Source organism: Chiloscyllium punctatum, chromosome 6 (genome assembly GCF_047496795.1).
Source record: "Chiloscyllium punctatum isolate Juve2018m chromosome 6, sChiPun1.3, whole genome shotgun sequence".
Taxonomy (NCBI): domain Eukaryota; kingdom Metazoa; phylum Chordata; class Chondrichthyes; order Orectolobiformes; family Hemiscylliidae; genus Chiloscyllium; species Chiloscyllium punctatum.
In genome coordinates, this window is record NC_092744.1 from 27,282,371 (window position 1) to 27,304,124 (window position 21,754).

Consider the following 21,754-nt stretch of genomic DNA (forward strand, 5'->3'; position numbering starts at 1 on the left):
GACAGCAAAAGTAGACCCAGCAGCGATCCCTGTGGAAGACTGTTGGTTGCAGACCTTCAGTCCAAAAAACAACCCTCTACCCCCACCCTGTCTCCTAATATAAAGTCAATTTTCTATCTAACTGGCAAGCTCTCCTTGAATCTCATGTGATCTAACTTTACTAATTGGTGTAACCTTGTCAAAGGCTTTATGAAAGTCCATAAAAACAATGTCTACCACTCTGCCCACATCAATCATTTTGGTAATTTTTTCAAAAAACTCAAAGTTTCTGAGACGTAATTTCCCTTGCACAAAGTCATGCTGATTATCCCTAATCATTCCTTACCTCTTCCAATCCACATAAATCCTGTCTTTAAGAACCCCTGCCAATATCAAACTCCCAGGTTTGTAGTGCTCAGGCTTCCCCTGTCAGCCTTTCTTAAATAAAGGCACAACATTACTACACTGCAGTCCTCCAGCACCTCACCCATGGTTATATGATACAAGTATCTGTGCCAGAGTCCCTGAAATGTCTTCCCTAACTTCCCATAATGTCCTGGGATACAGTCGATTAGGTTCCAGAGTTTTATCCACCTTTGTTTTCTGAGATCTCCAGCATTTCCTCTTCAGTAATGTGAACTGTTTTCAAAACATCAGTATTTATTTCCCTGTGTTTGCTAACCTCCATTTCTTTCTTAACAGTAAAAACTGATATGAAATATTAATTTAGTATTTCTGCTATCTTCTGAGGTTCAATGACCTTATTGATCTTTCAGGAGCCCTATTCTCTCCCTTCTTGCTCTTTTACTCTTAATGCACTTGTAGAATCTCTCTGGATTATCCTTAACCTTATAAGGATTATATTCCATCTGCTATTGTTTTTCCCAATTTACCAGTTGTCTATATTAGACAGTAGCCTGAGACCATCTTCCCCATGATCAACAACACTACTGATGTTTGTGCTATTTAATTAAGGTTTCCTCTCATTCCTAGGCCTCCCCTCATAAGGCAATCCCTCCATACATGGAATCAACCTGGTAAACCTTATCTGAACTTCATCCAATGGTAGTTTACCTTTCCTTAGATTAAGGATCAAGCTATTTGCAGTATTCCAACTGTGGTCTGACAAATGCTACGTGCAGTTTTAGCACGGCTTCTCTATTTTTAATATCCCATTCTCTGATATAATGACCAACATTTCATTGCCTGCCCTATTATCTGCTGAAGTTGTATGCTAGCTCTTCATAATTTCTGCACAAGGATTTCCAAATCCCTGTGTGTCATCCTCACCACTTGCCTTCCCACCTATTTTTGAGTCACCTGGTCTATAGTACATTAATGTTTCTCATCCAATTCTTAATATATATTGTAAATCATTGCAGCTTGTTATGGATAGGCTGGACCCCTTCAAAACATTTTAAGAAGGTAGCCCAGGTCCTAACCTTTTTAAGCAGATGTACAGTGGATATTCCAGGAGTGATGTAGTTGGTCAAACACTCTGCTTTCAACAAAACTACATTTTATTTAAGCATTACAGATGAAACACAAACAAAAGAAAACAGAATTTAGAATAACTTAACTGATTTGATAATCCAATCAACACCATTTTACAACTTGATGAAGCTATTGCAATCCCTGCAATATCCCATAAATACACCCCTTGCAAAAGGTAAATTCAAACACAGCTTCTTACACGCAGGAGTTTTCAGAGAGAAAGTCCAGGTAAGACCTCTGTTGAAACATGGAATGACCTTTTACTATAGCTGCTTCAGCAGTTTTCTGACTCCCAGCTAAAAAACTAAACCAAACTAGAAAAACAAATCCCGAACTGGCCACTTCCCATCATTGTTTTCAAGTAACATTTCCAGACATATTGGCACTTCTGTCTTTAAGACCCCTCTTGAAGAAAACCAAGGACGACATGACCTTGTAAAGGGGCAACATTGTTACAGGCTACAACACAGACCTGCCTGTGATCATTGGCTACAACACCAATTATTGATACCATTATCCTCTTATGGAGAGGTCTTCCATCCTCTGACACATCACAAGCTTACTACACTTTCTCTGACTGCATTCAGTGTAAGAGAAGCCAGGAAAGTAGTTTATCATGTCAGATAAACCGAGATGTGTGTTGTACCTGCCCTAAGAGGGATTAGTGGGGACAGTATGGAGAGAGCTATACTCTGTATCGAACCCCATGCTGTACCTGTCCTGGGAGTGTTTGATGGAGACAGTGGAGAGAAAGATTTAGTCTGTTTCTAACACCATGCCATTGCTGTCTTGTGAATGATTGATGCTAAAATGTAAATCTTTCCAGTCCCTGCTTATCCTCCTGAGGTGAGGAACAAGATACTTTATTGTTTTTCACCTTTTGACCTGTGCAGAAAGCTATACTCTGAAGCTGCAAAAATTATTTTTCTTGGCTATTTTAGACTTCCTGATATTATGCATTAATTTTAGATGTTGAATTTAATTTCTGGATTTTTCTTCTGATTTTTAGATTAACTGGACTGTCTCTGGAACAAAACATGAAAATCCGGATCATCCTAAGAGGTAGGAGTTATGGGATAGTCCCCTCTTGCGGTTTTAGAAAGATATCATCCAAACTGCTACAGTTTATTGAAATGATTAAAAATTCCAACCATTCCAGATTATACCCTTCTACATTTGTTTGGATTTTTTGTTCACCTTCTCCACCTGCATAGATGTATCTTTTGAATCAGTTAGAATCCCATGGCTAGGTAATAAATATGTGTTGCTGTTACACATACAAATGTTGCAATGTTCCTACTCCTGAGCCAGGAGGTCTGGATTCAGGTTCCACCTGATCCAGAAATGTTTAATAACGCCTTCATTACTTCTTACCAGCACAGTGTCCCCGTTCTCATGAGCTTCTAGGCCAGCATCAACTCCAGTTTTAAATTCCCATCCTCATATTTGACTCACTCCACCGTCTCTCCCACCTCCGTATCTCTGTGACCTCGTACAACCCTCCAAGATCTCTGCGCTTCTCCAACACTAGCCTTCTGAGAATTCCCTGTTTTCCATCACACTGCTGTTGGTGTCTGTGCCCTCCACACCCTGTGGTTGTAAACTCTGGAACTCCCTCCCTAAACCTCTCCACCTCTCTCCCTTCCTCTTGGACATTCTTCTACCTTGACTCCAACCCAGCCACACTTTCTGTGGGTTGAGGTCATATTTTCCTCTGATTACCATCCTGTGAAGCATGCTGGGACATTGGTACATGTTAAAGATACCCTTGAAATCCCAATTGATCCTAACAGAAAGTATCTGTTTCCTAGACAACCGGGCCTCAGGCTGAGGATTTTGTTATCGGTTTAAAGATGGAGGGGTGTAACTCCTTACTGGGTGAGATGGAGTTTCAGATGAGGTGCTGCCTCAGTTGATGGACAGAGGATGATGGGATTATAATTCTAACCTGTCTTTCCACCAACAGACGGTTGCCAGGTGAAGAAGAAAGTTTAAAGGAACCAGAAATGCCAACGAGCCAGAAGAGAAAAGTTGAGAGAAAGGTTCCACAACAGAGACAAGAAGGTAAAAGAATAAATCCAGATGACTGACTGACTGTGGCTGAGAGAGAATGGATCAGACACTGACCAGGAATCCCTTCCCAAACACAACTCCATTTCATTCACAGCCTTTGGAAATTGAGAAGTTCCTCTCCTCTTCATGCAGTAACTCTCTAAACAGCATCCACATCCATCCCCTCCTCTCCACATCCCTCAGTCCCATCCACATCCATCCCCTCCTCTCCACATCCCTCAGTCCCATCCACATCCATCCCCTCCTCTCCATATCCCTCAATCCCATCCACATCCATCGCCTCTTCTCAACGCCTCTCGATCTCGATTCCTGAAGAAGGGCTCATGCCCGAAACGTCGATTCTCCTGCTCCTTGGATGCTGCCTGACCTGCTGCGCTTTTCCAGCAACACATTTTCAGCAGCCTCTCGATCTCACTCCTCTCTATTCCACCTAACCAGCTACCAGTGACTAATGGCTGCTGGGTGTTTTGAGGCACCTGGTTTCACTGAGCTCTATGTCTCCTTTCAGGTGGACCCCTCCTCTATGACCGGGTGAAACTTGTCTATGATTCGCAGCAAATGAATGGGAGCCAGCGAGTGCTCCTTGATGATGTGATCACTGCACAGGAATGCCATGAGCTATTCCACTTGGCTAGTGTGAGTGTCCCTGAGGTTTTGTTGGTGTTTCTGATGTGTCTATCCCACCTGGAACCTTTCTTTCCTCCTAATCAGGTTGTCCATATTTTCACAGTCCATCACGCTGGCAGGAGATGGTTACAGAGGCAAAATGTCACCCCACACCCCTAATGAGCGCTTTGAAGGAGCAACTGTCTATAAGGCCCTGGTGGTGAGCAAATATTCTGGAATTCAAGTTTTTACAACAACACCCTTCAAGCCCACAACTGCTACTCTCGGGAAAGACGAGGGCAGCAGATACATAGGAGTGCCACCACCTACTTGGAAATATATCACCATTCTTTAACTTAACTTGAACAATTGGCAGAGGGTAGTTAGAAATATTAAGGTGCGACATTAACTATATGCATAAGATCACAACACAGGAGCAGAAATAGGCCTGTTGAGTTTTTTTCCCATCGTTTAGTCATGGCTGATTCTTCTCCTTTCTCCCCTTAACCCTTGATCCAATTATTAATTGAGAACCTATCTATCTCTGTCTTTAGTAAATACAGTGATCTGGCCTCCATAGCATTCTGCAGCAATGAGTTCCAAAGATTCACCACTCTCTGGCTGAAGAAATTCCTCCTCATCTCAGTTCTAAAGGGTCGTCCCTTCACTCTAAGGCTGTGCCTTCATGTCCAAGTCTCTCCTACCTGTGGAAACATCTTTTCCACATCCACTCTATCCAGGCCTTTCAGTATTCTGTAAGTTTCAATCCGATTCCCCCCTCATCCTCATACAGACTCAGAGTCCTCAACCACTCCTCATATGACAAGCCGTTTACCTCCAGGATCAGTCTTTTAAACCCTTCCATCATCAGATATGGGGGCCCAAAATTGCTCACAATATTCCAAATGTGGTCTGACCAGAGTGTTATACAGCCTCACCCGAATCCATCTCACATATATTCTAGCCCTCTTGAAATGAATGCCAAAATTGTGTTTGCCTTCCTAACTGCCAAATGAAACTGAATGTTAACCTTAAGAGAATCCTGAACTAGGACTCCCAACTCCCTTTTCTGCTTCAGATTTTCAAAGCCTTTCCTCATTTAGAAAATACGCCACTTCCCACCAAAATACATAACCTCACACTTTCCCACATTGTGTTAAATCTGCAACTTCTTTGCCCACTCTCCAAGTCTCCAAGCCTGTCTAAGTCTGGTCTGTAACCTCACCGATTGCTCAATACTATGTCATCTGCAAACTTAGCCCTTAGTCCCTTAAAACCCAAACACATGCACACTTTTTCACCGTTTAAAATAGACTAAAGACCAATAGTTTAACGTGTATACTATGGCTGGAAAAAGAATATTGACAGGGTAAGCAACATTCTGAAGATTACAAGTCCAGATTTGAAGCCTGGGTTAAAGTGTTACTGTTTTTTGATGTTTATCACTGGAGGCACATTTTTTTTTGTTGGGCGATATTCATACTTTAATTAAACCAGTTGATTGAGTGGACCCAATTCTTTCTTCTAAGTTTTTCCTCCATATGGAGGGAGAGTAGGAGAGATTGATGCTTTTTGGTTGCAGGCTCTGGATGTTTCACTCTCCTAACAGTTCTAGCATTAAATGCACTGCTAATTGACCAATCATAGTATTGTTGTCAGGCAGAATTTCCTGAACTCATTTGATTCTTTGTGCCACTCGGTATTTAATGCCACCTCTTAGGGTTTCAAGAAGTAAAATTGTATTGCATGGATCAACAGGAGTACATTGGGGAGTGTCCCAGACACCACCATCTTCAGCTGCTTCATCAATGACCTTCCCTCCATAAGGTCAGAAGTGGGAGTCCAAGTTCAGGATAACACAATGTTCAGCCCCATTCATGACTCCTCAGATTCTGAAGCAGTCCATGTCCAAATGCAGTCAGACCTGGACAATATCCAGCTTTGGGCAGATAAATGTCAAATAACATTTGTGCCACACAAGTGCCAGGCAATGCCCATCTCCAGCAAGAGAGAATCTAGCCATTGTCCCTTGGCATTCAATGGCATCGCCACCACATCGTGGGGGTTACAGTTGACCAGAAACTGAACTCTTACAGCCATAAAAGTAATGTGGCTACAATAGCAGGTCAGAGGCTAGGAGTGTTGCAGTCAGTAACTCAGCTCCTGACTCCCAAAAGCCTAACAATGAACTACAAAGCAGAAATTAGTAGTCTGATGGAATACTCCCCACATGCCTGGATGAGTGCAGCTCCAACAACACTCAAGAAACTTGACACCATCCAGAACACAACAGCCCGCTGGATGGGCACCACATCCACGACCATTCATTCCTTCTACAACTGATGCCCAGTAGCAGCAGTGTGTACCTTCGACAAGGTGCACTGCAGAAATTCACCAAAGTTCTTCAGCAGCACCTTCCAAACCATGACCAGTTGCATCAATAAAGACACAGGCAGCAGATACATGGGAACACCACCACCTCCAAGTTCCCTCCAAGCCACTTATCATCCTGACTTGGAAACATATTGCCATTCCTTCACTGTCACTAGGTCAAAATCCTGGCAATCTCTCCCCACAGGCATTGTGGCTCAAGCTACAGGACATGGATTGCAGCAGTTCAAGAAGGCAGCTCTCTACCACCTTCTCAAGAGCAACTAGGACGGGCAATAAATCTGGTCCAGCCAATGATGACCACATCCCACAAATAAATAATAATTTAAAAAAACGATAGCACATAATTTTCAAGTTGTAAAACTCTCCTGGGATTTTTGTCGCAGTAATCCAATCTCCTGTTCAGGTTATAGCCCCATATTTTAAAAACAAAATAATTTTGTTTCTTACTGCACTCCCCGATCCTAAACCAGTTTCCAGATGAGCCTGTTTCTCTGCCTGACTGAGGTTATTTGTAGACCAATTCTTGTTTGAGGCAAGGGAGGAAGAGATTAGAATGTTTGCTCATGCATGTTGGATAGAATGTTTCAAATATAAAAGTCAGTGTTCCCCTTGTACCTAATCCTTTTAACTTTGACAATTCCATTCCTCTCTTTCAGTATGGCTATGAAGGTCGGATCCCATTGCACAGAGCCAGGTTATTCTATGATGTTAGTGAAAAGGCTAGGAAGATCATTCAATCCTATTTCATGTTGAACTCCACACTATACTTCTCATACACTCACCTGGTCTGCAGAACAGCTATCGAAGGTGAGGGTCCTTTCCGTAGACAGTGAATGATGATGGACCATGTCTTTGAAGAATGAGTGCAGACTTTTGCAACAAAGTAATTGTCTAAGATGAAGTTTTGTTGCGGGAACCCAGAGTGGGAAACTGTGACTGTTGGTGAGGTTAATGTATCGATTGAGTGGAAACAAGGGTACCTGGGATTATTCCCTTGAGACCAAAGAAAGTTAAGGCAGATATTGAGCAATAAAGATTTAAAATCTCAAGGGGTTCTGATAAAGTAAATACAGAGAAAATGTTTCCAATGGAAGGAGGGAAGGTTAATGGAGGGACACAGATAAAAGAGAATCTGCAAAGGAACTACAGGGATGGATGAGAACTTTGACTGTATAAAAAAATGTATTTTTGATTTATTCATTTATGGAAGTGGTAACACCAGATAGGGATGACTGTTCCCTATTAAGGTTTTACAATTGGTACAGTGATTACAAGCTCACAATTAGGCTAGCTCTTTATTCTACTTATTAAAAATCTATCATGGTGGGATTCAAATCCACATTCCCTGAACAATGGCTGAGGTTCTGGATGAGCAATCCCAGTGATATTACCACTCTGCCACCACCACACCCAATGGTACAATGGTTTCAATACACTGCCTGAACAGCTGGTGAGTATAGATACAATAGGAACTTCCAAAGATTCATCACAGGTTTAACTGGCTCAATGACCTTGTATGACGTATTGCTCTTTGTATTGTCAGATGCGGAGCATTTGCAGCTAACCTCCCATACTTCCAGCACCTAGAAACCCTCCTCCCCCCGAGGCTAGCTACAACTGAAGTACTTGACAATTTCCCAGGAGAAACCAGCTCTGTTCTGTAAACTGTCTGTGACTCTTCACTGGCTGTTGCAACCACTGGATTCTCACTATTTGAAATGCAGCTGGAAAGTCACCAGATCTATTGTGAAATTGTGCATTGTGAAATCTACACTGTGTCAGAGTGGATTAGTCAGTAGCATTTCTTAAGAAGCACACCACAAAAAATGGCTCAGCAGGAGGAAACCTGGTGATTGTTGACAGCAGTTGTAGTGGCTGTAGCTTTTTGTCTTGTGCAGATTAGGGCAGTTTGCAAGCATTCCGAATTTCAAATAATCACAGCAATTTATACTACAGGAGAAAGGGTTTTCTCAGTGATTGATAATCTAGTCTATCCTTATTGCTTGCTCCATGACAACCCCATGATTAAGCAGAGTTGACTTGCCAATGAATCAACACCTTTAAAAGGTATGTGAATGATTTGAATTTTGGCATACTTGCATTTTTCCTGATCAGTGTGATGCAGAAAGCTTCAGCAAAATTTTGTCTCTCTTCAGCAACAACACAAGACTTCATGAAGGAAGTGTTGGTCAAAGTGCAATACAGATTGAACAGGATCATCCCAGGTTTTAAGGGGTTCTGTCATGAGGACAGATTCATGAATTAGGCTGGGCTTTTTATGAAGTTAGAAAATGAATAGATTATCTAAAAACAACAGAGAAGCAGCAGGTTAAACCAGCATGTGTTTGAGAGTTTTTGGATCGAGCGATGCAATTAATTGCAGTGCTCCAGCTTGCTCCTCCCCATGTTCCCTTCAAATATTTATCCAAATCATAACAACATGCTGTAAGAGAGAATCTGTTTCCTTGTGTTCTATCTGGTTTGGTAGTGAATACTGTTCCATCAGTGTCCCTCTGATTACTGAGACTGTGCAACAGCAAACTTTGGCTCCTTACACAATCACAAACTTCAGTCTCAGAACATAATCATCACTCTCTTCCCTGAAGCCATTGTCTCCATTTTCCTCTGCACCCTCTCCAAGGTCTTGAGGTGGCTTTGAAAGTGTGTGGCCCAGAATTGGTTACAATCCTCCAGCTGAGGCTTTACTAGAGTTTTACTGCTGAGTGAGGTATTTATAACGGTCACCAGGCTGGGAAAGCAGATCAATGTTCCTGTGTCAATTTTCTCATGTGTTGCTATTTCTAATAGTTTGATACCCCAGGAAAAGAACAGGCAGAAACAAAGTCTTCCCACATGTTGAAATGTCTGCTTATTTGTCCACTCCAGCTCTCTGAACTTCCTGAACACTACTGTCTTTAAGGGACACTTACATACAAATTGAGATCAGGAGTAGGACACTTGGCTCCTTGAGCCTGCTCAGCCCTTCGCTATAACCATGAATGATCTGATTGTGCACCCACAGTCCATTCTGCATGTCCTTGCATACCATTGCCGTTGTTTGCCTGATCATTGAACTGGAAAAATGCCATGAAATGAATGAAATTGGAGCTTTTTAATCTGATGAGTTGTGAGAAGGGAGTGTGGGTACAAGTCTTATTGAATTCTTCGAGGAGGTGACCAAGCATGTGGATGAGGGTAGAGCAGTGGATGTAGTGTACATGGATTTTAGTAAGGCATTTGATAAGGTTCCCCATGGTAGGCTTATGCGGAAAGTCAGGAGGCATGGGATAGAGGGAAATTTGGCCAATTGGATAGAAAACTGGCTAACCGGTCGAAGTCAGAGAGTGGTGGTAGATGGTAAATATTCAGCATGGAGTCCAGTTACAAGTGGAGTTCCGCAGGGATCAGTTCTGGGTCCTCTGCTGTTTGTAATTTTTATTAATGACTTAGATGAGGGAGTCGAAGGGTGGGTCAGTAAATTTGCAGATGATACAAAGATAGGTGGAGTTGTGGACAGTGAGGAGGGCTGTTGTCGGCTGCAGAGGGACTTAGATATGATGCAGAGCTGGGCTGAGGAGTGGCAGATGGAGTTCAACCCTGCCAAGTGTGAAGTTGTCCATTTTGGAAGAACAAATAAGAATGCGGAATACAGGGTTAATGGTAGGGTTCTTGGTCAGGTGGAGGAACAGAGGGATCTTGGGGTCTATGTACATAGATCTTTGAAGGTTGCCACTCAGGTGGATAGAGTTTGTAAGAAGGCCTATGGAGTATTATCGTTCATTAGCAGAGGGATTGAATTCAAGAGTCGTGAGGTGATGTTGCAGCTGTACAGGACTTTGGTTAGGCCACATTTGGAGTACTGTGTGCAGTTCTGGTCGCCTCACTTTAGGAAAGATGTGGAAGCTTTGGAGAGGGTGCAGAGAAGATTTACCAGGATGTTGCCTGGAATGGAGAGTAGGTCATACGAGGATAGGTTGAGAGTTCTCGGCCTTTTCTCGTTGGAACGGCGAAGGATGAGGGGTGACTTGATAGAGGTTTATAAGATGATCAGAGGAATAGATAGAGTAGACAGTCAGAAACTTTTTCCCCGGGTACAACAGAGTGTTACAAGGGGACATAAATTTAAGGTGAAGGGTGGAAGGTATAGGGGAGATGTCAGGGGTGGGTTCTTCACCCAGAGAGTGGTGGGGGCATGGAATGCGCTGCCCGTGGGAGTGGTAGAGTCAGATTCATTGGCGACCTTTAAGCGGCATTTGGATAGGTACATGGATGGGTGCTTAATCTAGGATAGAAGTTCGGCACAACATCGTGGGCCGAAGGGCCTGTTCTGTGCTGTATTGTTCTATGTTCTATGTTCTATGTTCTATGATCAGATTATTTATGATCCTAGCGAAGGGCCGAGCAGGCTGAAGGAGCCAAGTGCCCAACTCCTGATCTCAATTTGTATGTATGTTTATATTTGTATGTGCCAGTTAAAGAGAGTTGTGTTCAGGCAGTTCAGACAACTCGAGTGGACAAATATTAGATTTTACTCTTAAGATGTGCAGTGGGCTGACGTTTTGAACATACCTTCCAGGCCAACAAGACAATCGTAATGATCTGAGCCACCCAATCCATGCCGATAACTGCCTCCTTGATCCAGATGCCAATGAGTGCTGGAAGGAACCACCAGCTTACACTTACAGGGACTACAGGTAATGGGGTGTACTATCAACTGTGTGCGTATAGGGGTCAATGGTAATGGGGTGTACCATCATCTGCATGCATATAAGAGTCAACAGTAATTGACACACAGATGAGAATATGCCCAATGTGGCTTACAGGAAGTGCTGCTGAATGTGTCATCCTGAGATAACCAAAAGAACTACAGATGCTGGAAGTCTGAAACAAAACCTAAATTGCTGGAAAACCATAGCCGGTCTAGCAGCATCTGTGAAGAGAAATCAGAGTTAACATTTTGGGTCTGGTGACCCTTCTATTTTTGTTTCTGATTTACAGCATCCACATTGCTTTTGGTTTTATCTAATGAGGTGAAGGTGGCCAATGAATGATGTGAAATGAGATTTTATTCCATATTTATGAATAAATTTTAATTAATTGGCTTCTACAGTGGGATTTCAACTCCTGTCACTGGTATTGTATCCATCTCTCTCTCCCCTCCTGGCTATATGGTCTATTTACATTTAATTGCATGTGTTCCCTCTCCCTCAGTGACCTGTCTATATTCCTTTGTCTCCAGTGCCATCCTGTACCTAAATGGGGATTTTGAAGGCGGAGAATTCATCTTTACCGAAATTGATGCGAAAACCATCACGGTGAGTATGATGTATGTGACCTTGAGTAATGAGCAGTATTTATTGTTCATTTGTACCTTCTGAAGGATGAGTAATCCTGCTGGGTATCTGAGCACTTCCTCATTCAGGTCTGCACCAGTGGATTCTGAACGTGGAATTATACCACAGTGGTGCGCCTTAACATTGCTACAACTCTTCAGCTATTCCTGATTTGGAAGGAAACGCTGATTGAGTCAACCGACCTTTTGTCCCCAGATACTTTTAATTCACTCCCAGTTCACAGTGCAGTGAGTATCAATTGTGCTGATCATGAAGGGTTTCCAACTGAAGTAAGTTTTGAATTGACTTGAACTGAAGTGGCCATGAGTGCAATTGGGGAATGCGTTGACAAGCTCATTGAAGTTTGATCAAAATAATACTATTTCCTGACAAAGGAACAATGGCCAATAGCCTCCAAACTCCAGAAAATAAAATGATCAAGTAAAGTCAGCATGGATCTAATATATTAGGATATTAAGAAGTTAGTTGGTAAAATACCACATATCAAGCTACTTATATAATAAGAAAGTTGTGTTGGAGGTGGTATATTAGCATGGATAGAGGATTGGCTAACTAATAGAAAACAGAGGGTTGGGATGAGAGGGTCATTTTCAGGATGATCCCCTGTAACTAGTGGAGTGCCACAGGGGTCAATGGTCAGGCCACAATCATTTTCAATATGTGTTAATGACTTGGATGAGAAAGTGAATGTACTGTAGCCAAGTTTGTGCATGACATTAAAAATAGGTGGGAAAACAAATTGTGAGGATAGCACAGTGGGTTAAGTGAGTGAGTGCAGTCTTGGCGAATATAATATAATGTGGGAAAATGAGGTTATGCACATTGGCAGGAACAATAGAAGAGCTGACAATTATTTAAATGGAGAAATATCGCAGAAAGCCACACTAGAGGAATTTGGGAGTCTTTGAGCATAAGTCACAAAGCTAGGATCAAGTTCATGAGGCAAGAGGGAAAGCAAATAGAATATTCACTTCAAAGAGAATAAAGTATAAAATTAGGGAAGTTCTGCTGAAACTATACAGGACTCTTATTTAGAACACACAAATACATTTGAGCCCCTTTTCTAATGGGGATATACTGGCATTGGAGGCAGTCCAGAGAAGGTTCACTCATCTGATACATAGTACGGAGGGACTGTCTTATAAGGACAAGTCGAATGGATTGGGCCGATACTCATTGTAACTTAGAAGAATAACAGGTGACCTCATTGAGACATACAAGATTCTTGGGAACTTGACAGGGTAGATATGGAAAGATTATTTTGCCCTTGTGGGAGAGTCTAAGAGCAGAGGCACAATCTCAAATTAAGGGGTCATACATTTGTGTCAGAGAGAAACGGAGGAATTTCTACTCTCAGAGGAGTAATCTGTAGAATTCTTTACTGTAGAGGGCTGTTGAGATGAGTTAATTAAATATATTCAGTGCTGAGATAGACAGATACTTAACCAGTAGAGGAATTCAGGGTAATGGAAAAAGGGAAGGAAAATAGAGTTGAAGATTATCAAATCAGATGTGATCTCATTGAGCATAGTTGATGGGCTGAATGGTCTGGTTCTGTTCCTGTATGTTATTAGCTTACGTCATATCATTGTAGAAGAGAACTACGAGACTGGACATTATTAATGGAGAGGGGTGTAGCCTGGACTGGAAGGTACTTGATGCCTTAACACTGGAGTCACTCGGAACTAGAGGAAAATGTCTCTGCTGGTTGGAATTCTTGTGTAATTTTAATCCTGAGATAGATAGATTCTTTATCAGGAGAGGAATCCAGCGTTACAGGGAAAGGGCAGGAAAGTGGAGAGGGGAAGTATTGGACCGGCCGTGATCCTGTGGGGGAGCAGACTCAACTGGCCACAAAGCCTGCTTCTGTTCCTATTTCTTATGGCCTTATGATTAGGAGCAGGTCAGAGACTAGGTTTCCTGCAACAAGTAACTCAGCTCCTGACTCTATAAAGCCTGGCCACCATCTCCAAGGCACAGGTCAGACTTGTGATGTCATACTCTCCACTTACCTCAATGAGTACATCTCCAGCAACACTCAAGAAACTTGACATCCAACACTTTGCAGCATAGTTGGTTGGCATCACATCTACTCCTTCCACTGTCGATGCTCAGTAGCAGCAGTGTGTACTGTGTACAAGAGAAACATTGCAGAAATTCATCAAAGATCCTTAGACAGCATCTACCAAATGCACAACCAATTCCATGTATAAGGACAAGGGCAGCAGATATGCACCACCACCTCCATGTTCCCCTCCAAGCCATTCGCTGTCCTGAATTGGAAATACATTATTGTTCACCCAGTGTCAATGGGTCTAAGTCTGGCGCTCTCACTAATAGCACTGTGGGTTGACCTACACCGCAAGGCTGTTACCAGTTTGATGAAGGCAGCTCATCACCTTCTCTTGGGGCTATTAGGGATGGGCAATAAATACAGGCCCAGAGGCAAATCTGACATCCCATAAATGATTTATTTTTTAAAAAACGATTCTAGGAACTAGGAAAAGTGCATTTTTCTTTGACAAAAGAGAATGGTTTTCTGGTTGACTGGGTATGATGTATTTGTTGGAATGTTCCTTATAATAAATTTTTGATATGCATTTAGTCTCTGATTCTTTGACCTTGCTGCGCAGGCTTCAGTGAAACCACAGTGTGGTCGAATGGTTGGATTTTCATCTGGAGAAGAGAATCCACATGGAGTAAAAGCTGTCACCAAGGGCCAGCGGTGTGCTGTGGCTTTGTGGTTCACATTGGATCCGCTCTTTAGAGAATTGGTGAGTCGGTCTGAAACTGTTTGATTTAAAGTCATTCTCAGATTCTGGTGCATTTGGTGAGAGCAGGTACATCCTCAAAACTGATTCCTCGCAATGAGCCTGAACTGCATTGGTGACTGGCTGTGCAGGTACCATCAAGGCTCTATAGAAACTCATCCAATGGATTTGGGAGGAGAAAGAACAATCTATTTAGGTATTTCCCCCTTTTGTGTGTCAGGATTTTCCTGCTAAGGACATTCTCCAGAGTTACGTCCTATGGCTGAGGGAATCCTTCCGATGACTGTGTGGCTTTCGACCTTCCGGAGGAACTTCTAATATGCTGTTTAGTACCAGAAACATCCAAGTAAAATGGTGAACAGCAGCAATTCTCTATTGCAAAGTGAAGGAGCTCTGTAGATTGTGTTCCAGAGATTTGGATATCCAAGAAACTTCTTCACAATCCTGAAATTGCTTCCCGATGATATGACTGCAACTATCTTAAGCAGAATCTGGAACAGGCACCTTGAAAACCCAGACTGGTGTCACACCAATGCTGTGTGTAGACCCTGTATTATTTCTAATCCTCCCACACACACACACAGTCTATCACCACATCAAAGATCAGATCCCCTCCGATGGTCAGTATCATGACCACTCGATAGGACATTCTTTCATCTTTGTTGTTTCTAAGCCAATATGTTACTTATTACCTGAGACATGCATGACCTGCAGGATGTGCGTTTTTACCAATCTGCACATATTTTACAAGCCATTCGTTATCTCTTAATTTCTGCACAGAAGTAACTCGGGTTACTGAATGAAAAACAAAACTCACATCAACCCTGACCTGGTCGGCCAAATATTCCAGATCCCAAACATAATGATGGAAGGAGATACTCAGGAATGTGTTGACCTCTTCCCATTCCTTGGCAATCACTTGTCACAAAAGGACACTGTTGCTGAGAAGACCCAACAACAGATCAGTTGTCATAGCCCAGCCTTCCACAAACTATGGCAGCGAGTCTTTGGCAATAAGGACCACTGCCAGTCAGTGAAATTTAGTTCTTGTCACCACGCTCCTGAAATACACTGTATATCAGTGACAGACAATACTGAGAGAGAAATTCCATCAGAAATGCCAATGGCATATTCTCCTGATTCAGTGGGAGGATCATTGAACAAAAACTGGTGTTTCTCTTGAAGTCAGCTCCACGATCTATCTGGGAACAGTCCTTGAAGATCAGCAGTGACAGACAGTTTTCAGCTTTGCGGTCACAGCAAACAGTCTCCCCAGCTAAATCCTGCTTTCTCAATCCTCAAACAGCCTCTTATTCCAGCAGATGATAAAGACACTCTGAAGCTCTCCTTGAAGCATTGACATTAATGACTGCAAGGGGATTGTTACAAATTGTTCAAAATGGCAGAGACCTACCTATTGAGCTGCATCGCTCTTTGAATCCAAACATAATGACAAGGCAGGGCAGCAGTAGAGAGGAGAAGGAGACCAAAGCTGCAGTCTGAATCCCATTGCCTCATGGGACATCCTTCCCCATGTGCCCAAAGAATCCTCCAATGCCCAGGATGATCCATGACAGAAACCCAATGACTGTGAGTGTACCTGCCCCTTGATTTGAGCTACCGCTGATGACAGGATTATGATAGGAGAGTGATGGGGAGCAATGATATTGACAGATCTCTGTCTAGTCTCTGCTCAGGCATTCCATTCAATGGGTCTGACATGAGACACTCTGTCCCAAATTCACATTGAAGCCTTGATAGCTGATTCTGGTTCATGTTTGTTGGTACTCTGTCCTAGAGGGGAGATTCCAGTTAACACTCAAAAGCTTTGTTGAAATGGTCCCATTTACTCCTGTTCTTCTTGCTTTGGGTGGGGCTCATTCATCTGAGAGACTCCAAGGAAGCTTCTCCACATTATTTCTCTTTGCTTTTTGACTGTTGTACTTGTCATTCTCTTTTTACCAGTCCCAAGATGTTGTGCTGTTGGGAGGGGGGAGGAGTAGGCTCATTGGGAAGGCAGAGGTTATATGGGGGACGGTTGTGGGGATGTTGGGCAGGGGCAAGTCTGGGTATTATGGGGATGTTGCGGAGGATAAAATGTGGGGGAGGAGGGGTGCAGGACAAAGGGGGTTGAGGGTGTAGGTGGGGTGGGAGTGATTGTAGAGTGATTGTCGGCTGGGGTGAATGTATGAAGATTGTTGCTTCAGCCATTCCCTGCTCCCCACCCCCACCAACACTCCCCCAGTAATTTCCCTTGCTACCGGAGCTGTCCTGCAGGGGTTAATGCAGTGACTGAGTTTACATCAACTCAAACGTCTTCTTCCTCCTTTTCATCCTCAGGAAAGAATCCAAGCTGATGAAGTGGTTGAGTTAATATCACTGGCTGAGAGACTGGACGACAAGCTCATCATAAACCCAAGGGATGAATTGTGAAAAATTCTTCATTCACATATTTATTTAATCTTCCCAGCAACCTTAATAGAATGTTCTAATTTTCTGTACAAACTGTAAAATTAAGTTGTTCAGAGATTCTTTTCTAGTGTTGGTTTTTGCAAATTGAATTTTATTGTAAGCTGATAATTGCCTTGTTTTAGAGAGTGAGTTCTGGATTTTCACTAATATTTGAACTGGATTTTGCTATCAGCTGTGAGATGTACGTTTTAACACACAGTAACCCTCAGGGAAAAGAACAAAGCACTTTGTTCAGCTGTGATTGAGGTTGTACCACAAAACCTTGGGACTGGCTGTGTGCAGCCTCTGAATACACTGGCAATGAGACTGTGTAGTGTTGCTCTGGGATTGTGGGGGTGAACCATCCTGATAGCACCACCCTGCAGCTGTAAAGGGGAATTACTGGAGTGCATTCCCGTGGCTGAAAATCTGGAAATGAAATGCTGGTACTGGTAAAATTCACCACAAATCTGTCAGCTTGTTGACCCTTTAGTGAAGGAGACCTGTTGTCCTCAACCACTCAGGATCTGTAAGTGAGCTGCAGACTCAGTGTGGCGCCATATTGTCTATCCTCTGATGTGGTGGACAATAGGCTCTTGTGGAAAAACCACCTCTGTGCATGTGAGATGGCCTCCCTCAGGACTTCAGTGACTGGTAGAAGAGGTTAACACCACCAGGAATGAGTAATCACCAAGAGTTGCTGACCCTACCGGCTCAAACCTTTGGGTTTCTGAGCAGCGCCTGGTGGCTGCTGCTTCGGGATTCAGCTGCCAGTCATTGTCAAGAGGCAAGGACAAGGTTAGAAAGACAACCTCTCTGTCTGCCCCTGGCGCTCTATACTATGCCTTTCCATCTCAGTCCAGCTGATGGCAGAAACTTGTGGCCATGGTTGAAAACATGGCATGAGTTTACTTTGAAGGGACAAGGAGGCTAAATCTGCCTCTGAGACACACAGCCGCCAACCAGTTTATACTGTCCACCTCACCAATGGAAGATCAGAGAGGGTCCAAGAGAAAGGAAAAGCTCTGACTACTAATGGGTTAGTGGTGACCAATTAGTTTAGTAGTAAGCCACCCCTCCCAATATTCACACATTGCCAGTGTTAGGGGTGACTGCCAGTGTTAGAGAGGCACGTGAAATGTCATCAGAGTATTGTGCTGTCTCTACCCCCAAAAATGGTGAGGCATTGTATCAATTTGTTAATCCCACCCCATGAGAATAGGAATGCACGTGCTCAGCTAGGTGCTTTCACGTTTTTTCATTAGCAATAGTTGTGTTATTACAAGAGAGCTGCATTATCATAATGTAAACAAAGGCACCCAGAGGACCCTGGTGAGCACAGCCTATCAATCAAACACGTGCCGGGCAAATGGACCACATACATTTAGATCTAATGTCGAGGAATCCTCATAGTTTGTCAGAAGCAGTGTCCACTGTGATATAAAGGTCCCCACAAAAAGCAGAGTTCGCCATTCTGAGTTCCTTCCTTTTGGGCCTGAGCTCTAATTTAACAACTACACCACACCACACTCACCACTGGGAGCCGATGGTTGGGTTATTGTAGGAAAGTAATTAAAAATTCACTTGAAAACAATATATCTTTTGAGACTGGGCCTGAAACAGTTTGGTGCGGGGGTGGGGTGGGTAGCTTTACTCTGTGGCTAATCCTCAGCTGGAACTGTCCTGGGAATGTTTAATGGGGACAATGTAGAGGAAACCTTACTTTGTATCTAACCCTGTGCTGTACCTATCGGGGGGTGGGGTGGGGGGGTGGGGCTGATGGGCTCAGTATAGAGGAAGATTTACGCTATATATCAACCCAGGCTTCACCTATCTTGAGAGTGTTTACTGGGGGCAGTGTAGAGGGAGGTCTAATCTGATTAAACCCCATGTTTTACCTGTCCAGGGAGTGTTTGGGATGCCTGTGCACCTGAAATCAAAAACTTGCTACTGCTCAACACTAATGGGCCTCATCTTAAAAATAGAAATTTCACTATTTAAAAATTGTATAGAAATTGTGGTCTGGCTTCCTGAGGGTGATTGTGTTCATTCTTCAATGGGAAGTAATACATTATCTTGTGGTTAAGAAAATATTATTTATAAAATAATTATTTTGTAGATACTATTGAAAATTATTTTTGCAAAATGAATCTACATTAATCTGTGAAATGTGTGCAAATTCTGTTCTTGAGATTCCCTCAAGTGTTATCATTATTGTGGGTGTTCACTGAAATAAGTTTGAACAACCTTTTGTTGCTATGTTTAAACAGCACCTCCCTTTGAAGTTGCTGCTGTGACATTGGTGACAGTAGATAGTCCAGATGGTTAAATATTTGTACATCATGACCCACACTTTGCAGAAATCCGTTCACCAACTTTACTTGAAAAATGGAATCTGTGACACTGTCTTCTGATGTATTATTCAGTGACAGAAGGTGGGAAGTGGGATTCAAGGATCAGTATTACTGGGAACTGTATTGTTCTCAAATTGGAGGAACAATTTGAGCTTTATGATCAAAAACACAATTTCCAAATTTGCAGTGACACTTCAATACTGACTTTCTCAATTTTTAGATTAATTTGAAGACATTATTAACTTGCAGAAATGGCTATAATTGATAAAACTATATGAACAGGCCTTTATGAAGTGTTACATTTTAATAATAAGGATTTATTATTTGGAATCCAGAGTCAAATGGATTTGAAAGTATGAATTTGTAAATAATTGTAGTGATGCAGGTTAATGAGGACATTGAAAAAGCAAAACTGCACAAATAGAGTTTCTGATGAAATGTTAGATTTGCAAAGCAGATGGGTTATGCTGGAACTTACTACCACAGACATTGGTTAAGGCAAGGAGCACAGAAGTGCTTAAGGAGCAGTAAATAAACATGAGAAAAAGAAGCGTGGGATTGAAAGTTACGCTGATACAAGAGGAACAATGGGAGGAGGCTCAAGTGGAGCATGAACACGGGCAGGGACTGATTGGGCAAATGGCCTATTCAGTGCCCTACATCTTCTGTAACTGATCCTTGACCTTCACCCCTTTTGCTGTCTGTCTGAATTGCTCCACCTTGTCCCCTCTCTGTACCAATCCTTCTTGCTGCTTGCCCATTCACTTTGCGTGTCTAATTTGTTCTCATTCATTTAGTTTTTATTCTAAGATGCTTTAGCAGCTGGGAGGGTACTGAGGAATGTTCATTGTGTTATTATACTTTGATGCAACTTTTACTGAATTCCAGTTTTTTCAACACCATGAGAAAGGTGAGAAAACGTGATCCTGCAAATAAAATGTTAAAATTCAGTGTGCTGTGTCCAACTGAATTGCACAACAAACATCTACCCTCTCAACTACCCACAAAGCACAAGTCAGGAGTGTAATGGAATACTTGCCTGGCTGAGTGCAGCTACAATACTCTTGAAAAACTTGAGACCATCCAGCACAAAACATGATTTGCACTACATCCATAAACATTAGTCTCTCCAACACCAACACTCAGTACCATGACTGTGTCCCATCTATAGGTTCACTTAATTAGCACCTTTCAAACCCAAGACCACTACCATCCAAAATGACAAGTGCAGCAGATACATGAGAACAGTGTCATTTGCAAGTCTCCCTCCAAGGCCACTCACTATCCAGACTTCAAAACGTATTGCCATTCCTTCATCAATGCTGGATTAAAATCCTGGAACCCTCTCCCGAACAGTGGTTAGACTCTAGCAGGAAGACAGTAACCATGGAGAGAGAACAAGCTAATGTTTTCAGTCTAGCACATTCAGTACAGATTCCAGCATCTGCAGCAATTTGCTCTTACAGTGGTTAGATTCTACCTATAGTTAATGGACAACAGTTCAAGGCAGCAGCTTACCACCACCTCAAAGGCAAATGAAGATGGGCAAAAATTGTTGGGCTAGCAAGCAATACCCTCAGCCTGTGATGAAATTAAAAAGCAGTATTATGTACCGGTTGGTTTGCTATAGTGATCTGATCTCTGCCTCTGCTGACATGTTTCTGGTAGCCTTTATCATATTACTTGACTTGGGTTAAGCATTTCTGGCACCATGCCATTATCTGGGAAGCTTGACTTGTTTGATCCTGTCATCAAAGACTGGGCCCAGTATGTGGAAAGAATTAGTTATTTTTTTCAGGCAAATGACATCAGGGAGATGAAAAGCAACGAGTCTCCTGCCAGGTGGTGGACCTGCAGCTTTTTTGGTTATTAGGAATCTAACTTTTCCCGAGGCAGCAGATACTAAAACCTTTCAAGAATTGATGGTTACAGGTAAGGAATATTATGATGTTAAGCCTCCTCTAATTCTGAGATGCTTTTGGTTTTACTCAGCAATTGAAAAGCCAGGGAATCCATATAGGAATTTTTGACAGGGTTAAGATGGCTGGCAGAGGCATGTGACTTCGATTTAACTGTTCATGAAATGCTGAGTGACCTGTTAAGAGTAATGATGTATCCGTGCAAAAGCACCCACTAGTTGAAGGAAGGCCAACTGGACTTCAAACAGGCACGACAACCAGCTTTAATCCCCAGAAAATGCAGCGAGTGCAAGATATTCCAATGCAAATGATACTGTCGCCAGTCTGACTGAGCTTAGGGAAACACCACGTGAGCGAAC

General features: G+C 42.6%; 1 protein-coding gene across 2 annotated transcripts in view; it reads left to right on the forward strand.

The window, feature by feature from the left end:
* p3h2 (prolyl 3-hydroxylase 2) overlaps positions 1 to 20,426 on the forward strand; it is a 153,377-nt gene extending 132,951 nt beyond the window's left edge. For both annotated transcript variants that reach the window (XM_072572186.1, XM_072572187.1), the window contains exons 7-15: positions 2,483 to 2,535; positions 3,440 to 3,537; positions 4,055 to 4,182; positions 4,277 to 4,372; positions 7,203 to 7,353; positions 11,123 to 11,240; positions 11,786 to 11,861; positions 14,534 to 14,674; positions 17,012 to 20,426. In XM_072572186.1, coding sequence (XP_072428287.1) covers positions 2,483 to 2,535; positions 3,440 to 3,537; positions 4,055 to 4,182; positions 4,277 to 4,372; positions 7,203 to 7,353; positions 11,123 to 11,240; positions 11,786 to 11,861; positions 14,534 to 14,674; positions 17,012 to 17,104 — 954 coding nt within the window. In that variant the 3' untranslated portion in view covers positions 17,105 to 20,426. The remainder of the gene's footprint in view (positions 1 to 2,482; positions 2,536 to 3,439; positions 3,538 to 4,054; positions 4,183 to 4,276; positions 4,373 to 7,202; positions 7,354 to 11,122; positions 11,241 to 11,785; positions 11,862 to 14,533; positions 14,675 to 17,011) is intronic.
* The last annotated feature ends 1,328 nt before the right edge of the window (positions 20,427 to 21,754 follow it).